This window comes from Triticum urartu, chromosome 2A, assembly GCF_056163025.1.
Source record: "Triticum urartu cultivar PI428250 chromosome 2A, HENAU_Tu73, whole genome shotgun sequence".
NCBI lineage: Eukaryota > Viridiplantae > Streptophyta > Magnoliopsida > Poales > Poaceae > Triticum > Triticum urartu.
Genome location: NC_141874.1, coordinates 316,027,781 through 316,051,392, shown reverse-complemented (window position 1 = coordinate 316,051,392; position 23,612 = coordinate 316,027,781). Strand labels below are relative to the sequence as shown.

Genomic DNA, 23,612 nt, shown 5'->3' with positions numbered 1-23,612 from the left:
AAACCAAATAACCTTACAAGGTTGAACAAATTGAAAGAAAGAATACAACAAATATGAACAAAGTTGAAAACACTCCATTAGAAAAGAGGAACAAGGAATATTACTAGAACCTTGTAGGTTGAAAGACATAAGAAAAAGGGTTGCAATGGACAAGAAGTACATGCAAGCACTCCGGATGAAATGAGATGTACAAGGAACAATAAGGATCAATTACGACAACACCCCGGTTGGACATGGAAGGTAAAGAATATGAGCTTGGCAAAATGAAAGCACTTGGATGAGAGTCCGGTTAGAAGAGGAATTATAGCCACAACACTCCGATTAAAACAAGATAGCGAAGGAATAAGAATGATATAATTTGGACAACACTTCGACTGTAAATGGGAGGAATTGAACATGAACTTGGGAAGATTGGATGATATTTGACGAAATCAACAACACACTGCCTCCAGAACTATTGAAAGAATGGCACAGTGGGTAATAAAGATTTCAGACAGCACTCCGGTTGAGAAGGGAGGCACCACTTGACAGGATGGGAAGATCTTGAAAAGATGGCACGACACTTTGATTAAATAGATAAGCACGAAAAGAACACGATCCTCACCATTCGAGATGATGAGAGAAAAGAGCAACATCACAAAGCCTCCGGAAGCAGGAATAGAAAATAGATCCTTGGAATAACAGAATGGAGAAGAAAATGCCAGCTTCTGCCACAATTGAGCTTGGGAAGCACCCTTCCAAGAAATTTATAACGGAGTTGTTGGAAAACCAACAACGAAAGGAATAAGCTTGTAGTGGGCTTATGGAAACATCTCAACATTATGAGGTGACAAACGGCCACTAAAGGAAGCCATTGATTTGAGTGAGAGCACCAAGGTGATGAAAAACTTCTTTCACCAAGAGGATAGGAGAAAAAAAAACTTGGATCATTGATAAGCACCACAATAGCAACATTCCTTGGGGAAGGCTTTAGGTGAAACATGGCACAAGATAACATCAATGAAGAGATTGGTGGTTTAAAATATCTCATTCTTGACAACATGTGAATCTTGAAATACGAACTCAAATTGTCAAGAATGACATAACACCACCTCAAAAGATAAGATAGGAAGAACTGCACTTAGAAATGCAAGATGAGGAATGCTTGAACTCCTCAAAACAAAACATGTATTGAATACCTTGTTTATTTTAGAGTAAAGTTGGCAGATCTTAACTTCAAGAGAAATCTTGAAGAACAATTGAAGGATGAAAAGAAATCCTTGACGAACCACCATGTAGAGCCTCCATGAAGAACTCCGGTAATAAGGATGATAAAAAGAAAGAGAAGTTGAAAACACAAGGTGAATCCTTGCAAAGATTTAGATGGGTCTTTGTGATGAGATAAAGCGGGAAGCTTGGAACTCTAGAAAAGAAAAGATGAAGCAACTTGGAACCAAGAATTTACTCATCGTGAACAAACTCCGGAAGAATGAATCCATCATTTGGATGAAGCAAGAATAAGAATTATGTTATGCGTATCCTTCACCAATTTAAATTGATGACAAGAAACGGATTTGGCATACTACTTATTCTCGTTGAGAAGGATTAAGAAAGATATAGTGCAAACTTGACAAGGTATTGATGGAACCACCGGTGGGATTTGGAAACAACGAATGAATTGATATGATAATGAAGGAAGAGAAATCTTGAATGGACCACCGTAAGAATTGAAAATGAAAGTAGCAAAGACACAATTCATCGGGAAGAATTGGAAAACGAATGAAGATACTTGAGGGAATTTAGATACATGAGAACGAAGAGATCATGAACTGATTAGAGGATAATTGAGCGATGCATCGGTAAGATTTGGAGAACAAGAGCTGAAAGCTGGAATGAATAAACCTGAAATGATGGCCTTCGGAGAATCAAACTGAAAAGACTCCTGAATTGCTCTAGATGGTTGAAAAGAATTCTCACAATCAAAAACAATTATGAGAGCATCGCATAAAGCTAGCACCAAGAATCTTCAAGAGAATGGATATGATTGCAGAGAAACTCTTCTTCGGTCTTCAAATGTTGAGAATGATGACGAGAACCACCACTAAGAATTGTTTAGACACTCTGGGAGAATCAAAAGCGAAGAGGTTGAGCCAACGATGAAAGAATTTGAAAGATGTTGGAGAAACACATATGACTAATGATAATTCATTCTTATGTCAAACTTTGAAAAGAATTTGAGGATAGCTTCGGGAAAAATAGAAGAGTCAGGTAAGATCCTGGGAAAAGACCTGTGGGTTAGGGCCTACTCAAAAAAACACCATTGAATGATTTAAAAGAGAGATTGCGCCGGTTGAATTAAATGGCTTGAATGAGATAATATCCTCAAAAGAACTTGAGCGAATAGAGAATGGAAACTTGAATCTTCTGAGATATCTTCAACACTCCGAAACAATTGAATACCAAGAAGTGGATGATTAAGAGGTGCACCGACATGAGGAAACGTTTGAAACAAGGAAAAGATATGACCGACAAAGCTTCAATTTAAACCCCCGGAGAAGAAAAGAGAACGAAGAATAATAAGCTTGAAGCTCCATTAGTATCTTCCTGAGAATCACCAGATAGGAACATTGACGGAAAAGAATGGAGAGACTTCCCATCAATAAGATGGATATTTTATTAAGAAATATGAGTCCTCGAAGAAAAAGGGTGGGAGGGCAGGAAAAACAAAGGCAACTTGGGACGTATGAAACAAATAACGTTGAGAAGACTTTGAGTTGATCTTGCAGATGTTGAAAATGATCGGATCCACTTGAAGAGGAGCACACCGGTTGAGAATAAATTGAGATGACAAACTCGATGATCAAGAAGGATTAGTATTCCCATATAAATATGAGAACACCGCTTAGAATGAGGTATGGAATCAACACTTGACATTGAAGCAACTCGAATACCACAAACCAAAACAAAACAAAACAAAGGATTGGCTTGCAGAATAAGCCGGAACAAACATATTATAGACCCCATATCGTATCATGTATCTGTTGGAACGATATCCTATGTGATACTTGAATTACCACTTATAAACTCCCAAAACTTTCTGGTTATGCAATCAGGTGTTGGGGATATAGGGGAAGCATAAATCTCACCCAAACTAACAATACCTACATCCAGCTGTATCCATCCTTCAACACATAACCAAGAAACCTTCGGAAATCATGTACCTCATCCTTCGAAAAGCATCTGTTATACGAGTTATGGCAATACTCCCAAACTCCCACCCCGGTACTGGGTGGCGTCGAGGTTATGTCACCAACAACTGCATAAAAGAGATTTTTGATATCGGTGAAACTCGGGTATTGCAGAACTGCAACGATAAAATTGTGACGACAACACCTCGGAGCTCAACTCCTCGGGGCACTTCCACAACCCCTAAATGTCAGGAGAACCAAGAACAATGTTCATAAGAATATCGGAACGATTCCAAGATACCCGTGTGATCCTTAAAAAAATCGTGAAATTTGAGGACATGAAAGTTAAAACTTCTACGTCAAGAGACCTCACCAGAGCGACGAAGGGACTGAGGAGTAAAAACAATCCTACTCTCCGATATATATAATCCTAAGACTCAAAACATTTTGTTCTAGACTCAACAAAGTCAGCAATTCAAACAAGCAGGGGGCTCCTAAGTCGGGGATGGCTCTGATTACCAACTTGTAACACCCACGATGCGGCTATATCTCCCACGCGTCGAGGCACGACTTAGAGGCATAACCGCATGGTGGTTTAGTCGCAAGTGGGGTAATCTTCACACAATCCCATGTACTGAATAAGAAAGGGATAAAGAGGTTGGCTTACAATCGCCACTTCACACAAATAACAAGTTAAACATACATCATCCAGAGTACAATCAAGGTCCGACTACGGAACCAAAATAAAAGAAGACAACCCCAAATGCTAGATCCTCGATCGTCCCAACTAGGCTCCACTACGGAAACGAAACAAAACAACGATCAAGATCTTCATTGAGCTCCCACTTGAGCTCGGTTGCGTCACCTGCCCTCGTATCATTGGCACCTGCAACTGTTTGGAAGTAACCGTGAGCCACGAGGACTCAGCAATCTCACACCTGCAAGATCCAGACTATTTAAGCTTATGGGTAGGGTAAGGTAGTGAGGTGGAGCTGCAGCAAGCACTCAGCAAATATGGTGGCTAACATATGCAAATAAGAGCGAGAAGAGAAGCAACGCAATGGTCGAGAAGTTAGAAGTGATCAAGAAGTGATCCTGAAACTACTTACGTTCAAGCATAACACAAGAACCGTGTTCACTTCCCGGACTCCACCGAAAAGAGAACATCACGGCTACACACGCGGTTGATGCATTTTAATTAAGTCAAGTGTCGAGTTCTCTCCAACTGGACATTAACAAATTCCCATCTACCACATAACCGTGGGCACAACTTTCGAAAGTTTAAACCCTGCAGGGGTGTTACAACTTAGCCCATCACAAGCTCTCACGGTCAACGAAGGTTATTCCTTCTCCCGGGAAGACCCGATCAGTCTCGGAATCCCGGTTACAAGACATTTCGACAATGGTAAAACAAGACCAGCAAAGCCATCCGATGTTCAGACAATCCCGATAGGAGCTACACATATATTGTTCTCAGGGCAACACCAGATGAGACATCCTACGAGTAAAACCAAACCTCAAGTTTCCCCGAGGTGGCCCCACAGTCTACTCGGTTCGGACCAACACTTAGAGAAGCACTGGCCGGGGGGTTAAATAAAGATGACCCTCGGGTTGGCCAACCCAAGGGAAGGGTAATAGGTTGTTAGGAAAATGTAAAGCCAAGGTTGGGCCTTGCTGGAGGAGTTTTATTCAAAGCGAACTGTCAAGGGGTTCCCATAACACCCAACCGCGTAAGGAACGCAAAATCAAGGAACATAACACCGGTATGACGGAAACTAGGGCAGCAAGAGTGGAACAAAACACCAGGCATAAGGCCGAGCCTTCCACCCTTTACCAACTATATAGATGCATTAATTAAAATAAGAGGTATTGTGATATCCCAACATAAACATGTTCCAACATGGAACAAACTTTAGCTTCACCTACAACTAAAAACGCTATAAGAGGGGCTGAGCAAAAGCGGTAACATAGCCAAACAACGGTTTGCTAGGAAGGTGGGTTATAGGCTTGACATGGCAATATGGGAGGCATGATATAACAAGTGGTAGGTAGCGTGACATAGCGATAGAACGAACAACTAGAAAGCAAATGTAGAAGTGATTTCAAGGGTATGGTCATCTTGCCTGAGATCCCGCAAGGAAGAACGAGTCCATGAAGAAGACAAACGGACATAGATGAACGGATCCTCACAACTCTGGAACGAAACTGAAGCTAACAAGAGAAGCAACCCGGAAAGAAGCAAGCAACATAGTAAACAACCATCACATAAACATGGCATGATGCACAACCAAGTATGATGCATGTCCGAATTAAATATGCATGGTATGGCAAAGTGCACAAACAACACTACAAGTTAAGTGGAACTCAACATGTAACAAGATGCATGTTGACGAAACACCACATTCGATTATTTAGTTCTCCCGTTTAGGTACCCAACAATATTAAATGTTGTTAAACAAGGCAAGAGGTGAAACATAAGTAAACTAACTATTTAGGCAAGTTTGAATAGGCCGAAACAACAAGCAACAAGTCCGAAAAAATCCTCATATGCATATATTTGATTTGGTACTGTTCTGCCCTAAACCATATTTTAGAGTTGTTAAACAAGCAAAGTAATGCCACCATGTTAAACTATGCATTTTTCTACCCCATTTACATATAAAGATTATTTAAAATGGAGCTATGGTTATTAAGTTATGAAATAAATCATTTCAACATGGCATTAAGCAAAATAAACACAAACAGCATTTTAAACGTTTTTAACCTGGATGAAAGTGGCATATTATGAAACTAGGCAAAATTCTAAGCAAGTTACATATATAAAACATTTTAATATGATGCACGGTTGATGAGTTATTAAATGCATGGACTCTAGGGGCTTTTCTGTAATTCTGTTTTTACTGGATAAATAGTAAAACCCAGACAGGTAAAAAAACATCTATTGGGCCGAGTCTTGCTGGCCCAACAGGAACAGGGGAGGGGCTGGGCGCGTCCTCACCCATGGGCCTTGGCCTGGCCGGTGGAGAGAGAGGTTGGCAGGGGCACTCTGGGCCGAATCCAGGCTAGCTGGGCCGGATCTACGGCAGGCGAGGCCGGCCCGTGCGAGCCAAGCAGGGGAGGCCGATGCGGTCAACGGGTGTGGGCAACGCCACGCTATACTTGGCACGGTCACACATGAGGACTTGAGGCGCGGCTGGCTCCCAGGATGCAGGGCACGGCGACGGGACTTGGTGAAGGCGGCGTGACGAGCGGCAACGGCTCTGGACCACGCGAAGACGGGGAGGTCTAGGGCGCCGAGATCTGGCTCGGTGGCTCGTCTGGTCTCGATCCGGGTGGTGGGAAGCAGCGGCGGCCATGGCGTGGGTCTGGCGATGAGGAAGGTCGGGCGAGGCAGCTTGAGCTCGGCGGCTGGGCTCGTTCCTGCTAGTACCCGATGGCGAAGGAAGCTCCGGTGGCGCTGCTGCTTGCGGCAGCGCGCGGGAAGCACGAGAAGAGGAGATGCTCAGGCAGCAGCTGGACAGGACTTGGCGTCCAGGGCTTGGAGCTCGAAACGGCAGGTTCCCTGGTGGCTCCTGCTGGAGGTGGTCACCAGAGCGGCGAGGCGGCGGGGAGGCTCGGCTGGCCGTGGGAGATGGAGGTGCATGGGATGCGGTTGTGGACGTCGGCGCTCCGGAGCTTGTCGGTGGCGGTGAAACGACGACTGGGCCGAGCAGAGGGAGCGTACAAGAGGATCTCCAGAGGAAACTCCACTTCGGGCGCGCGAGGAGGATTTCCTCTCCTTGGATCGTTTGCGCTATGCAGAGCAGGAGGGGGATCGAGTGTGACTAGGGATGAGGGAGATCGAGCGCTGCTGTTGGTTGGTTCGATTTCGGTGGGGATTGGCCGGCGCTGAAAATTAGGAGGGAGGGAACTGGCTATCTGGATCGGAGATGGATCCCGAGAGAACAGTGGCGGCGGCGGACACGGGAATAGGTGCATGGGACAGGTTAGGACTAGGGTTAGGCTGTTTATATAGCAGGTGGGATTAGATTAGGGGGTAGTTGGCCCCTCTAATTTTAATCGGATGGTCGAGAATAAATAGCTTAAGGGAGTCAAAGAAGAAACCGAAGATGTTTTATAGATGTTTGGGGATGATCCGGACCCATCGGTGACGACCGCCCGAGTCAGGTTCGACGAAGTTTTCGCACGCGCGAGGGGGTTTGAGAACTGTGCGGAGAGGAGGTCTAACAAAAGGCCATGGAGGCAAGTATGGTTTGATTGGCTCAGAAAAGAGAGAGAAGAGAAGGAGTGGCCCGGCGGCAGTTTCGGGGACCGAAACGTCCTACGAATAAACCGACTATAATGTCGCTATAGTTAACCGTTGGGGCGTCAAACGGACTCCGAATGCGATGAAACTTGATAGGCGACCTACTGACAACATAACCATACCGCATGCCAAGTTTCAACCCATTCCGAGAACATTTTCTGGCCACTTATAAAATAATATTTCAGACGTGCCGCGGGCGCGTGCAAGTGTGTTTGGGCTTAGAATGGACAACGGAAGGAATGGGGAGACCGGGACGGATGCAAGTTTGAAAACATGATGATGCTATGCACATGATGACATGGCAAATATGCAACACGCAAGCGAAAGGCATGGCAATGACGGCGACTAACTGGAAGACACTTGGCGCATCGGACTCGGGGCGTCACAAGAAGACACCCAGGGGACTTGGAGTGCAAGTCAGAAGATCCATGAGGCTGCGACAAGGGTGGAGGGCGCGCCCTAGGGGGGGCGCACCCCCTACCTTGTGGGCCCTTCGGTGGCTCCCTGACCTAGATCTTCCTACTATATATTCACATATATTCCAGAACCACTAGAAGCATCCATCAAAACACCTTTCCACCGCCGCAACCTTCTGTTCCCGTGAGATCCCATCTTGGGGTCTTCTCCGGCATCCTACCGGAGGGGGATTCGATCATGGAGGGCATCTACATCAACTCTATTGCCCTTCCGATGAAGCGTGAGTAGTTTACCACAGACCAATGGGTCCATAGCTAGTAGCTAGATGGCTTCTTCTCTCTCTTTGATTCTCAATACCATGTTGTCCTCGATGTTCTTGGAGAACTATCCGATGTAATCTTATTTTGCGGTGTGTTTGTCGAGATCCGATGAATTGTGGATTTATGATCAGCTTATGTATGAATATTATTTGAATCTTCTCTGAATTCTTATATGCATGATTTGATATCTTTGTATTTCTCTTCGAATTATCGGTTTGGTTGGGCCAACTAGATTAGTTTTTCTTGCAATGGGAGAGGTGCTTAGCTTTGGGTTCAATCTTGCATGATTTCACCCACTGACAAAGTAGGGGTAGTGAGACATGTATTGAATTGTTGCCAGCGAGGATAAAATGATGAGGTTTTCATCATATTGCTTGAGTTTATTCCTCTACATCATATCATCTTACTTAAGGTGTTGCTCCGTTCTTTATGAACTTAATACTCTAGATGCATGCTCGATAGCAGTCGATGTGTGGAGTAATAGTAGTGGATGCAGGAAGGAGTCGGTTTACTTGACACGGACGTGATGCCTGTATTGCATAATCATTACCTTGGATATCGTCATAACTTTGCGCTTTTCTATCAATTGCTTGACAGTAATTTGTTCACCCATCGTGTTATTTGCCTTCAACAGAGAAGCCTCTAGTGAAACCTATGGCCCTCGAGTCTATTTTCCATCATATTAGTTCCGATCTACTATTTTGCAATCTTTTATTTTCAGATCTATAAAGCAAAAAAACCAAAAAATATTTGATCTTTTATTTAGTTCTATCTATCTCTAATAGATCTCACCTTGCAAGTGATTGTGAAGGGATTGACAACCCCTTTATCGCGTTGGGTGCAAGTGTTTGATTATCTATGCATGTGCATCTATTGGGGACTTGCGCGTTTCTCCTACTAGATTGATACCTTGGTTCTTAGCTGAGGGAAATACTTATCTCTACTGTGTTGCATCACCCTTTCCCCTTCAAGAGAAAAACCAATGCAAGCTCAAGAAGTAGCAAGCCTCCCGAAGCACAGGACGACTGGTGCCACCCAACAGAATTGAAACTCTCGGATTTCCGGACCTTCAGGACGTCCGAGCACCGGACATCCGACACTTACGTACGTCGGATACCTGTAGATACCAACTTCAGCTGATTTTTGTTTCGCCCATAAGTAATTCATCTGGAGTCCAATTTTGACGTTCTTTAGCTCGTTTTGAAGCTATTGACATACCCCTTTCCCAAAAAATACTTCGACCATCATTTGACTTCATAAAATGTTTGGAACTTTGGCATATTTGCCTAGGGATTCCACCATATCTTCCGCATTGCCACCACCGACTTCGGCAACCTAACCCATTTTGTTCCCCATAGCATTAGTGGTTGCTTGAGCAGTGATTCGAGTCTTATAAGGTGTTTCGGCTACTTAGGGATGGTTACTTCTACATCAACCACCACCATACCTTTTTCATAACCTCGCCCACCATACACTTCCGCCACCCCAACTTAACCCAATTTTGTTTGAGCTTGTTTGAGTTGTGTGTTGTGTCTGCTAAGGTGTTTCGGCTACTTAGGGATGGTGACTTCAAGTCCGACTTGCATAACCCAACATTGCACTTTCGCAATCCTGTCGAGGTTCCATAACCACCAACGCATTCCGCTACCACCATGTGACATTTCCCTTTGAGATTTTATTTCACGGTTTTTTCCATTTCCTAGGGTGTTTCAGCTAACTAGGAATGGTTCGACATTGACAACACCACCACTCAACTTCGCCAAGGATTCGAAATCGACCACCTTCACCATTTTGATGCCCAAACCATAAGCAAGAATGATAACCTCTATATCATCTTGGTATCGTGGTATCCCATTGTACATTCATTCTTGCCATAGTATTGTTAACCCCTAGCCCATGTTGCGTCACTTGCCTACCAATACTAGCCTTTGAGTATTTACTGCAACGTTACTTGTGCACATTAGTAAGCATCCCTTCCATTGCATACATACCATATCATATTGGTATCATCTTGATATCATAATACCATCTCCTGTGTCACAAGCTTGTTCCCACATATACACAATTGCTATATTGGTTTGTGCATTTTGCAAAGTGGACATATAAAGAAAGGCTTTTAAGCAAAGAGTGAACAAAGAGCTTGTAAGCAATAGCCATAGCATCATACGACATTGCATATAATATTGTCATATCCGGTCATCTTGGATCATCTTGAGAGAAACATCGGGAACCATACATACCACTACAAAAAAATACACTTCAGTGATGATACGTGTTTGTCACATTAGGTAACGTTTTTTGTCATGCATGTACATCCATGGCAATTTTATGATAGAATCAAGATAGTCATACCTGTGCTGTCGTAGAAGTGCTCCATGACAATACAAAAATTATCATCACGGAAGTGTCCACTTCCATGACGATAAGTGGTGTGTCATGGAAGTGCTTTCATCAAGAGTAACCGACACGTGACAGCCACTGTAATGGGTCGCCGTTAAGCTATCAGGTTCTGGTTTGGATCCAATAACCCTTTAAGAGCTTGGACCAATGAGGATTTTCCACATGTAAAATCAGCATTGGCTGGAGGAAACACGCATCGGCTCACCGTTGGGACAGATGTCATCCACTCATTGGACAGAAGGCACCAATGATATGTCGACACGTGGCACAACCCAACAGAGGCCCATTCCTGTGAAAAGGTTGGCCCGTTTGACTTGGTCAAAAGATAGCGGGTCAGCCCACGGAAAGCGTGTTAACGGCCTGTTCGCACATAGCCCATTTATAGCCCGCTAACCTAGGGTCCGTTACGGCCTATCCGAATCAGGCCCAATAGCGTCATCTGGGCCGTCCAATATGATTCCAGCCTATTGTAACTTCCGGCCCATGTATGGCCCATGAAGTCTTTCGGCCCATATGAGGCACTTTGTAACTCTTGGCCCATTAATGGCCCATGGTGAAACTGTCCCGTAATGAACAGTATATCGCTTTATACCCATTAACGAACCATTATTCCATTGGGCCGTTTCAAGCCCATGTTATCTTTCGGCCTTCTCATGTCCCATCTATTTTTGGGCTCATTTCCAGCATTCAGTTACTTACGGCCTGTTACTGGCCTTTCTGCTTGTGGGCAAAATACAGCTCGTGGTTACAGTCGGCCCATTTGTGGCCCGTTAATCCGTTGGGCCGTTTTCGTAGCATCCTCAAATACGGCCGATTAATGACGGCCCGTTATGGTCGGCCCATGAACGGACAATTCCAATTCTAGCCCGTTTAAGGCCCATAATGTGGTCCGTTATTGGCTCATGTTTGGCCAATCGATGATACGACCCGTAGAAGTCCCATTGATGCTATGGCCCGTAGAAGGCCCATTGTTACTATGACCCATAGAAGGCCCATTGTTTCTATGGCCTGTAGGAGGCCCAGGGTCACTACAGTAAATATGTAGCCCATGGTTATTGTGGTCTAGTTTTAAAAAATAGGTTATTGCGGCCACTAGCAAACCGCGGAAAAAGAACTGCACAGACTACAAGAAAACAAATAAACAAGACAACAAGGAAATAAATAAGCAAGCAACTTATGCTAGGCTATCACAGCTATTACACATATTACCCACTGGGCATCAAAGTTCGCCACCAGTGCAAATATAGGGAACAAAGCAGCATATCACGTACACTGGTTGTCAAAGTTCGCGACCTGTGCAAATAAACGCCGCAGCAAAACAAGTCTAGAACTGAAACCACTTTAGAAGAGATCAAGAAACAATATCCTGGATACCCATAATGCTAGCAAGATGCTTAGCAAGCTTATTAACTTTCTCTTGTTTGGCGCTTAAATCCTCCAGCGCTTGATGTTGCACAAGAAAGTATGCATCTGAATTCTGCAGAGACTTCCTCAGTCCTTCGGCTTCTTGTCGCAGCACAGCTGACTGATGCCTTTCAGCTTGTACGTGAAACAGAAGAAGCCGAAGTGAGTCAAGTAGTGAGTTCAAAGAGCTTGTGCCAGCGGTACTGGCCAGTAACTCGAACACTACATCAACGTAGGACTGTGGGGTTTTCTCACTGTCTACAAGATCATTTTTATCACCTTTCTTAGAGACTAACAGGGTTGTCTCACTATCTTGAACCTTATCTGCATTACTTTCTCTACCATTGCATAGTGGGGTTCTCTTCTTCAATATTCTGTTCGCATACTACAAGAGAAACAAGCAGACACATCATAGGTTTAGCATGTAGTATACAAAACTCATTTTGGTAAACCGGTTCAGTAGTAAGGTGAACAGGATAACAACATGAAACAAACATATATCTATGTACTATGGTCACTATATTGTCCATATCATTCTAGTTTATGTTTCCAAATCAAGATAGAGACACAGTTAAACTCATATATTTTTAAGACACAACAGCATAGACAGAATATAAGTGTGAGAAACTACACAACATTGGCAAAACTTGTAATGTGCATCACATGAGAACATAATTGTTTATACAACTGAACTGATATCAACATAGAGGAAGAAGTTAGAACAGAAATCCAGTCAAAGAAATGGGTTTAAAACATACATGTTGCACCATTGGATTTTCAATTGGATCCTTCAAATTCAAAAGTAGTTGGTATGGGTAAATATAGTGATGCAACAACAAAGGAGTATGGACCATAGCTACGGAATCTTACCTGAGAATAGTTGCTCTTATGCTTTAAACGTGGATTTTGGGTTCACTGTGGTGATCATCATGCTTTGGGCACAACAATTGCTTTACAAACTGCTCGTGTGGGGGTACTTTGTGGTGGACATGGTGTTGTGTCAACTAGAAGTGGGTTACTATCCGCTGAGGTTGGGGTTAGATGGGTTGTAGCTGTTTTTCTATCCAACGGTGTAAGTGTGCAATCTGGAAGAGTCTCTATTAAGTGTGGTGGGGCTAGTTCGTGGGCCAATACAACCATGGTTCTATCTGCATCGACAGGTAGCACCGTCTTTTGTGAAGAACGGGTTTTTGCTCCCTTAGATACTGCCATCACCCCCTCCAATTAAAATGGCTGATAAACAAGAAAAGAAATTGAACATGCAGACAGTCTATGATAGACAGATGTGGTAATTCGCTTATATGTTGTCTAACCAAATAGGACAGCATGACACAATTTCACATATATGATGCCTAACTAAATAGGATAGCATGACACAGTTTCAGATATATGATGGATAACTTAACATGATATAATAGCATAATTCAACATATGATGAGTATCTAAACAGGATGACATGACAAAACTATATGATGTCTTTCTAAAATAGGTTGGGATGAAATAATTCACATACATGTTGTCTAAGTATACAGGATGGCATGATATAATTGACATAATTGATTCATATACTAAGCAGCTGGCACTCGCATGTATGATCTCTAAACTAAGCAAATCGAATTCAATATTGTGCATATGATGTCTAAACTAAGCAATGCAAGACACCATATGCATGATATGAGAAATATAAACATTGCAACCTAGAGCATACACCTCAGGTGGGATATAGGACTGGTCATCTGTCTCTGAATCCTCCTCTGAGGAGCTACCTATAACCATCAAGATATATGCTTTAGCAGATACCATTGCTTGCTCTGAAGACCTTGTTTTCACTCCTGATTTTTCCATAACCGGCTCAAATGGCTGATACACATGAAGAGTAGTTCAATATACACAGATTGTTGACAAATGGAATAGGTAATGAAAAAAATGGCATGAGATAATTCACATATATGATGCCTGGCTACATGGCGGTGCTTAGTTCACATATATGATAACTGGCTGAAAAACATGGCATTGCATAATTCACATATCTGATATAGAAAGTAAACAGGAGGCATTCACACAAAGCATGTCTAATCTAAGCAGATGGCATGGCAATGCAGGACACCATATGCATGATATGAGCAATATAACCCTGCCAAGTTAGAGCATGCACCTCGGGGGGGATACGATTGCTCATCTTCTCTGAATCCTCCTCTGAGGAGCTATCTGTAACCAGCAAGAAATCTGCATCGACAGGTAGCACTGACTGCTCAAAAGATCTTGTTTTCACTCCAGATTTTCCCATGACCGACTCAAATGGCTGATGCACAAGAAGAGTAGATGAATGTATAAACATTGTTGACAAATGGAATACATTATGAAAAAAATATGGCACGATACAATTCACATATACGATGACTGGCTAAACAGGATGGCATTGCATAATTCACGTATATGTTGCCTGGCTAAAGAAGATGGCATTGCGTAATTCCCATATATGATATAGAAACCAAACAGGTGGCATTCACACAAAGCAAATCTAAACTAAGCTGATGACATATAAGATGTATAACGTAAGCAATGCGAGGTGCCATATGCATGATATGACCAAAATCAACATGCCAGGTTAGAGCGAACACCTCAGGTGGTAAATAGGAGTGGTCGGCTCCCTTTGAATCCCCATCTGAACAGTTATCTTCCTCTGGAATACAATCTGGAATGGCGGGAGGGTGTGGCCCACTTCGCCCACCATGGAGCGGCGTCTGCATTACATTATATTCCCACGCAACAGTCTTCTCTTTTTCTCTACATGTTCAGTACGATTGTGTACAATAACTGACATGCATAATAAAAAACGTAGTTAGATTATGTAAGGACTAAGGGGTGGATGTAGAAATCAAGACTGATGGTAGAAAACGAGTGGATAGATCCAAAACTAATGATAGCAGGTAGATTATAGCTTCAGTTTAAAAATATAGACAATGGATCATCTACTGTTTGTTGCCAACCCAACCTGGACCACATAGAAGACCCCAGATGAACCAGATGTAGACAGGTACTATTCGTTGCTTCCTTGATATGTGCCCCACGGGCATTTTAAAACTCAAGTTTGAATGATAAAGTAGCTAGTAATAATAACCAATGTATAACGTAAGCAAACACGAAAGAGTGTAACCTCTCTTCCAGAACTGTGTAGTCCTCAGGTTCATCTGCTCAGTCGATGATGGTAATGCAGTTGGTGTGGCTGCCGGCAACGGGGAAGATGATCTGAGGCGACGAAAGAAAGTTTGTTGGGGGAATCTCTACTGCAGTGAACGGTTCCGTCGATGGTGTACCTCAGGTGGGGTGGATGATGGCACGACAGGAGCAGGACATAACACACAGAGTTTTCTTTGACGCCTATCTGAAAATGAGGATTCTATAAATGCAGGGACAGGAAAAACACAGGAATCGGATAGGAATACACGTGCAAAACAGAGCATTTGGAAACATAAGATTTCTGTCAACCTGGGTGTTTGGTTCACATGAATTGGAAGAACACATGAATGGAGAAACATGGTCAAATTAAAGTCAAACCACGTGAAAATGAAAAAAATAAGAATCTTATTATGTCAGTAATGCAATCAGTCCCGTTCTTCATGCATACTAATTTGAAAAGGACATCCAAGTGGATATTAAAATTCCTACACTTTTTCTTTGAAAGAGACACCAAAGGAAAAAAACCCTCCAATTTTGCTTTGCTCCACTCCCTCTAACCAAATGCATGAATAGTAGTACCATGGCAAAGGATCCCTGAGGGATCGACATGAATGTAGAGTAACAAAGTGATGCGACAAGTGTACAACCTCTTTGGCATAGCCTTGTTGACCTCAGCATCATTGGGTTGGATGTGGAGGATGGTGATGCTGGTGTTACTGTCGGAGGCGAGGAAGAAGATCTGAGGCCTCTGGAAATGGTGCCAAGGGTACTGCTCCGCTGTGATGGACAGTTCCGTCGTTGGAGCAGCTTCGGTGAGGTGTACGGCGGCAAGGCTGAAGCAGGACAAGACAGTCAACGTTAATCTCAAGTGGGACTCTAATATCATGTGCAATAGATGATGTAAAATACATCACCAAAAAGTGCTAGATGTAAAACGCATCAGCCGCCCCACGGCCGCTCCGACAGATGTTGTAAATATTGTTCACTCTAAACTTAACTAAAGAAACTAAACTTTACAGTCAAAAATGAATTTTACTGTCAAAACCGATTGAACTAGTAGCAGAGCATTGCAATAGATGTTTAGGGCGTTCGAGCACTAGTAGCAGAGAAGCAGTGATCTAAATCAGTAGTCGCTCGAGTAGGGAACGCACTAGTAGAGAGCAAGTCGTGTAGAAGCACCGCGAGCGAGTGCTAAAGCAGCAACTCCTGTAGCTGCCGGAGGTCGTGCAGTAGCTGCAGCACGAGCGAGAGCAAGAGCAGAGTAGCAACACAAATGAGAGCAAGAGCGGAGGAGCAGTGCGACCAACAGAAATAGCAGAGCAGAGCAGCAGCACAAACGAAAGCAAGAGCAGTGCAGCAGTGCGACCGACAGCAAGAACAGAGCCTCAGCGCGGGCGAGAGCTGGAGCAGCAGCAGCGCGAGCAAGAGCCGGAGCAGCTGTAACTAGTGCGGGTGTGGAAGTCGTTGCCGAGGAAGCAACGACATGGGTGAGAGACGCTATGGATGAAGTGGCCGGCGTCGGCGCCATCGATGGAGACCCGCCCTGGCTGCTCGATATCAAGCACCCACAGCCCCGTGAGATCGAATAAAAGATAAAATGCAGCAATGAGTCCAGAACCTCCTTGGTGGCGCTGAGTAGGCATCGGCTTCATCGGAGGAATTGGTGAGGGTGTTGCGGTTCCGGTGGGGCGGGTCAAGACGGCGCTGTGGGGATGGAGGTCGCGTGATAGACGAGGCAAACACCGGGGCAGCTCCTTGGAGGTGGAGGACGGGGCGGCTGATCCGGCGGGACGACGAGATCGACGATGGATCCTCATCTGGTGCTGTGGCTGAGGGACGGCGAGCTGTTGCGGTAGACGACGTCGTCGAGATAGAGTCTCCGGCTAGGCCGCGGTCGGGAAGCCGACGGAGGAGCGTGGGTTTTGCCGGTTTTGGCAGCCTCAATGTACGAATGGGGGGCGAAGGGGAAGGTAGGGGAGCCATGGCTTAGGGATGCGCTTATCCGAAATGTAGGGTAAGTTACTAGCATACCCCCACCGGTTTTGACCAGGCGACGTCGAGCCGGCATTTCCGACTAAGGGGTAGAAGGGGGATTTCGCGTGTCTGGGCTGCGGGACCAATTTTGTATGAGGAGGGAGTTTTCACTTGTGTCGAAATTTTGAGATAACAAGGCGCAGCGCGGGTTGAAGAGGCGGGAGTTTCATAGTAGATGAGACAAAAGATACTCGAGCTTGAAACTTTCGGGATAACAAGGCGCGGATTCCATGTTCGGCAGAACAAACTTAATGCGTACAAAAAACAATTCATACTAGACACAAGAGAGTCATGTCCCCTTTTACTATATTGCTATAAATTCCATTGAAAAAACTACAAGAAAAATGTAAAAAAAATCGGGAGAACAAGATTACCTTGTATAGTACCAAATCAATTCGCACTTCCCACAACAACAACAAAAAACAAATCAATTCCCACCACAAGAAAGAGTCATGTCCCTTTTTATATGATTACAAATTCCAGGATCTTGAATTTCAATATTTGAATCCATGTTATGTTGAATTCGAATATATCGTTAGGTGACCTTGTGGTTTATAATGGGTGTACTCCTACATTTTGATCTTCCATCATATATGAACATTTTACTCCACCCTATGAACATATATATTGTCGTCTACCATATGGACTAAATTTGAATCAATTTTCCTTATTTGAATATGATTGTTGTCAATTTATACCATCATTTAAATATTATATTGATAACAAAAAACATCCATATACCAGTAATCATATTTCACTATGAACTACATGTACCATACGGTCTCCAATTCAAATATTTGTATCCATTTTATGTTGAATTCAAATCACAGTACATTGGTCTAGGTAGCGAGATGTTCGTGATAATCCAAACCCTATTTTTATATGTATAATTTTTGGCTGAATTGGGACAAGTTTTGGTATAAGCTTCTTGCAAAACCAGAGACTCTCTCAACAAGCCTCGTGGTTCCGAGAGGGAACGTGTCACCTTTCTGTGCGAAATGATATACACTACCTCCCCCTGATTTTCTTTACAGAGGCAACATAGAACTATATGAGTGCCCTATTAAATCTTGGAATTATTTTGGGTTAGGCCTTTTTTATACACTAGCAAAACATGCCCGTGCGTTGCAATGGGAGGGAAAAACATCTTCCATACACACATCCGACAACATCAGCAAACAATATTCTTAAAAAGTCTTTATTGACACAATTTCAAACAATATGAAAATCAACTTTAAGCCTCTGGTTTACATAAAACTCGTATCAACAGTTTAATGTGCATCATCGTACAGGGGTTGGTAGTGCACTGTGCATAACAAAGAAGATGATTATGTACCTGTTTTAACCTTTAGGATATGGTAGTTGATAGGAATCAACATCCCCTATAGTGCAAGTAATAGATTATGTTAACTGTCATATCTACTAAATTTGAATTGGGTAGAAAACATATATAATAGACATTTATTAAATGTCCCATAGAAGATATTAGTTAAGTCTATGTTCCAGGTTCGTTTGGCCTTTTTTATATATTAATTGAGTTTCTGGACATTTAATGTGCATAATTCAAATTTGAACTGAAAGCACATGCTCTGGTGCACAAAAGTTGGTTTAAAAATCACATGTGTGTCCATGGGTGAATTTTTAGGTCCCATGCAAGAAATGGGAATGAAATTCAAACATTTGGACGTCGTGACTCGGCCGAGAACATTGAGAAACTTGGTTTTTAAATTCCTGTAAATCCAAAACTCGCCTGGAAATCATGAAACTTGGCATGGTGTCATGTCATGGCACTAACATGTTGTGGTAAAAAAACTTGGCCGAACTGGAACACGTTTTGGTATAAGCTTCTTGCAAATCGGAGCTTCTCTCAAGAAGGCTTGTGGTTCTGAGAGGGAATGTGTCACCTTTGTGTGTGAAGCGATATACGCTGCCCCCCCCCCCCCCGATTTTGTTTACACAGGCAACATAGAACTATATGGGTGTCATGTTAAATTTTGGGATTATTCCTGGTTCGTTTGGCCTTTTTTATACATTAATTGAGTTTCTGGTCATTTAATGTGCATAATTCAATTTTCAACTACAAGCACATGCTCTAGTGCACCAAAGTTGGTTGAAAAATAACATGTGTGTCCTCGAGTGAATTTCTAGGTCCCATGCTAGGAATGGGAATGAAATTCAAACATCTGGGCGTCGTGGCTCGACCGAGAACATTGAGAAACTTGGTTTTAAAATTCTTGTAAATCCAAAACACGCCTGGAAATCATGAAACTTGGCATGGTGTCATGTCATGGTACTAACATGCTGTGGTAAAAAATTGGTTGAATTGGAACAAATTTTGGTATAAGCTTCTTGCAAACCGTAGCTTCTCTCAACAATGCTCGTGGTTCTGAGAGGGAATGTGTCACCTTTGTGTATGAAACGATATACGCTCCCCCCTTGATTTTCTTTATAGAGGCAACATAGAACTATATGAGTGTCGTGTTAAATTTTGCAATTATTCTAGGTTCGTTTGGCCTTTTTTATACAGTAATTGAGTTTCTGGTCATTTAATGTGCATAATTCAAATTTGAACTACAAGCACATGCTCCAGTGCACCAAAGTTGGTTGAAAAATAACATGTGTATCCTCGGGTGAATTTCTAGGTCCCATGCAGGAAATGGGAATGAAATTCAAACATCTGGGCGTCGTGGCTCGGCCGAGAACATTGAGAAACTTGGTTTTAAAATTCTTGTAAATCCAAAACACGCGTGAAGATCATGAAACTTGGCATGGTGTCATGGCAAGGTACTAACATGTTGTGGTAAAAAAAATTGGCCGAACTGGAACAAATTTTGGTATAAGCTTCTTGCAAACCGTAGCTTCTCTCAACAATGCTCGTGGTTCTGAGAGGGAACGTGTCACCTTTGTGTACGAAACAATATACGCTACCCCCCAATTGATTTTCTTTACAGAGGCAACATAGAAATATATGAGTGCCGTGTTAAATTTTGGAATTATCCGGGTTCTTTTGGCCTTTTTTATACATTAATTGAGTTTCTGGTTAATGTGCACAATTCAAATTTGAACTACAAGCACATGCTCCAGTGAACCAAAGTTTGTTGAAAAATCACATGTATGTCCTCGAGTAAATTTCTAGGTCCCATGCAAGAAATGGGAATGAAATTCAAACATCTGGGCGTCGTGGCTCGGCCGGAAACATTGAGAAACTTGGTTTTTTAATTCCTATAAATCCAAAACACGCATGAAAACCATGAAACTTGGCTTGGTGTCATGACATGGCACCAACATGTTGTGGTAATTTTGTTGTCCGATTTGCGAAGGCACACAGATTAACAATCAACAAAGTCATTTTGGAACAAGTGATGTTACGTTACAATCGGAAACACAAGTATTATTGAAACTGTGGGTGTTCTATTTACCATTTACGTGCCACCACGTGTCCCCTTTTTATTAGCTAGGAGGGCCGTGCAGGGTAGCTATTTGAGTACGGGAGGCGTGCGATCAGACCCCTACGCGTGCTTATCGGGAGGAGCACCCTTTGACCTCCATCTGTTGCCCACCTTTCTCCCAAGGTCTCCATTAATGACGCCAGAGCCCCTGTTTAATAGCGTGGCTATGTCTCGCTCGACAGAGATTTAAGAGAGAAAAAAGAAAATCTGAAAACAAAATTTTGCATGGATTTTGAGGTAAGATCCGACGGACCTATATAGCATCTACTGCAAGACTGATGAAAATATAAGGACGATGACAGGTGGATAATAATTGTCTTACATAATTAGGAAGATAACTAAAAAAGCCACATGCGGCTATGCCTGAAATACACAAGGGCAAAAGAAGAAGGAAGACAATGATTTGGCTCGCTGATCTCTACTTTCTTGATGCGTTGCTGTAGGCCACGAGAACTAGTCTCCGCGCGAGCGGCGATGAGCTCTTTCGTGTCCTCAACACGCTGCTTGAAAGCATCCATGGATTCCTCCACTAGCCTTTGGCGCTCAATGCAGAGCATGTCATTCTCGTCCATAACTTTCTTGACGACGATGTTGGCCCTCTTCAACAAGGCACTGGTCTCCTCCTGCTGCTCTGCACTTCCGAGGATTTTCTCCATCAGCAGGTCGCGCTCCGCCCGGAGCTTCTCATTGCCCTCCCTTAGTTATCGGATGATGCCGGTAGCCTGTTCAAACAAGGCTTTCATGTCGTCCTGCAACCTCACCTAGCCGGACATCTGATCCATCTGGCTATGGACGATCGCATGCATGCACCTATAAGAGTCGTCGCTTGCCCGTGAGACATTTTCCCAAGCCACCGCGGCGCGGCGGGACATCTCTGCTGCATTCGTGGAGCGGCCAGACCAGTCTGCTGCATCAACGGCATGGCGGGACCTCCATGCTGCTTCAGCGGCGCAGCGGGACCTCTGTGTTTCTACTTCCGCATGGCGGTACATGTCGGCTGCTCTTGCGGTGAGGCGGGACATCTCTCGTGCTTCCGCTTCCATGCTCGCCTCTCCCAGGTGGTAATCTCTCGACCCAGAACTCACGTTGGCCATGGCAGACGCAAGGGAAGGATGCTGAATGACTTGTTTGTTTTTGTGGATGAGGAGTTGAGGAGGAATGTGCAGTCATCTTGGCATAGTAGTATTTATAACTGAGTACCAATACACTCTTATGTGGGAAACTGTTTAGGTTGTGATTGGTGTGAACAGGTTTGAATAGTTTTCGATACTTAATGTGCACCGTGACCAAGAAGGAGGGGAAAACGAGAGAACTTAATGTTTATTTGCTAATTAATAGCATTGCATGCAATGACCTAACCATTGCATGTCGTGTTTGGTAGGGAGTACGTTATACAGGAAGAGAAGAGGTGCACGCATGCACTCGTCCTCTCTCACACGCATCTGTAGCTACGAATTGTAGTGTTCTCAACCATCCGATTGGCTCTATCATAGGTTCCCTGTTGCTCCTTGGCCTTGAGATTGAGAAGTTTAAAACACGGAGGCTAAGCTGGAGGCGCGGGGTTTTGGTTAATGTGCAGGCCGCACATGGCACCAACACGACACGAGCTTCGACTGCCTGGTGCGCGGTCGGGTGAGTTGTCCAAGTATAGACACAATCAGACCCTCCTTGGTATCTGCGCTCGACTTATCCGTGGAGAAATTAGGATCGGAGGGAGTACTACTAGTAGTACTACTACTTTGATGGGTCGCGTCAACTCGCACAAGTATGCAACACTTCCTGAACAAACAAGCATATAAGCTGTTATACTTCTTACCCAAAGGATCTTTATATCCAACAGACACAAAATATCCGTTCAACTATTGGAAACTACTTTAACTGTTGATCTGATGTCGAAGTAATTGTTGGATCGCCACCAAAACCCACCATCTCTTAAGCTAAAGTAGACCGAGCTAACCCCTATATTAGCATATTACTAAGATAAACATAAGGCACTGTAGAATCATTTAGGAGGTGAGCTTATCAATCTGAATGTGGAGGGACACCGTCCTCGACAACCCAGCCCCGGCCAGCAGCTTGGGCGGAACTGTGAAGAAGGTCAGCTCCTGCACAGTGATGTCGCCGGGATCCTTGTTGCTTGTCACCTCCATTTCCACCTTGACGGCGTCGGTCCTGCCTTTGGGCTCCCCCGGCGGGCCATTCACCCATAGCTTGGACGCGTAGTGCGCCAGTGGGGATGCCCCCGCTATGATGCAGACGACCAACACAGCAATAGGCGCGCTGATGTCGAGCACACCGCCGACCAAGAAAACGCGCGGCCGTCCTCCTCCGCGAACAGCAAGAGTCATGGCTCCGACAGTGGCACTTGCAGCTGGAGCACCTTGTCGTACTGGATCCTGTGCACGTGCATGGGATGCACGGTGCTGATGTGGTGGGAGAGCGCCGGCGGCGGGCCTTCGTAGCCGCAGACGGGCACTGGGCATTTGCAGGGCGCGAGCGGACACACGCTCTGGTGATCGGTGAGCTTGTCGTAAGTGACATAGAGCCCATAGCCTTCGTGTGGGCACTCCACCCTCACCGAGGAGAGGATGGCGTCCATTGTCGTGTTCCACATGTCGAAGCCACCGCTGGGCTCGCACTTCTGGCACTGTCGCTGGTTCCCGGGGCGCTCGTCGCGACAGTCTGCGCAGGCCAGGTGCCCTCCCTTGCACTGCACAAATCAATCTAACAATACATCAATCAAGAAGCATGCACCTTGCTCGTTCAGCCGAACCGATGAGGTGTATTCGAATCTCATACATTGGAGGCTTCAAGGGGCGGAGGCACAAGGGGCGGTGCAGCAAGGTGAGGTCCATAGAGACCATAGAGAGCTCCATCGTCGGGTCCTGGTCCGTCGGCATGATCTCGCCCTCCTCATGCACAACCATCTCTCGCT

At 44.2% G+C, this 23,612-nt stretch overlaps 1 protein-coding gene across 1 annotated transcript; it reads right to left on the bottom strand.

Moving 5' to 3' along the window:
- Positions 1-22,683: 22,683 nt before the first annotated feature.
- On the bottom strand, positions 22,684-23,276 carry LOC147984954 (uncharacterized). Its single transcript, XM_087539825.1, has one exon. It carries the CDS (start codon positions 23,158-23,160, stop codon positions 22,684-22,686), a length of 477 nt encoding a protein of 158 aa, XP_087395951.1. The 5' UTR covers positions 23,161-23,276.
- Positions 23,277-23,612: the final 336 nt, after the last annotated feature.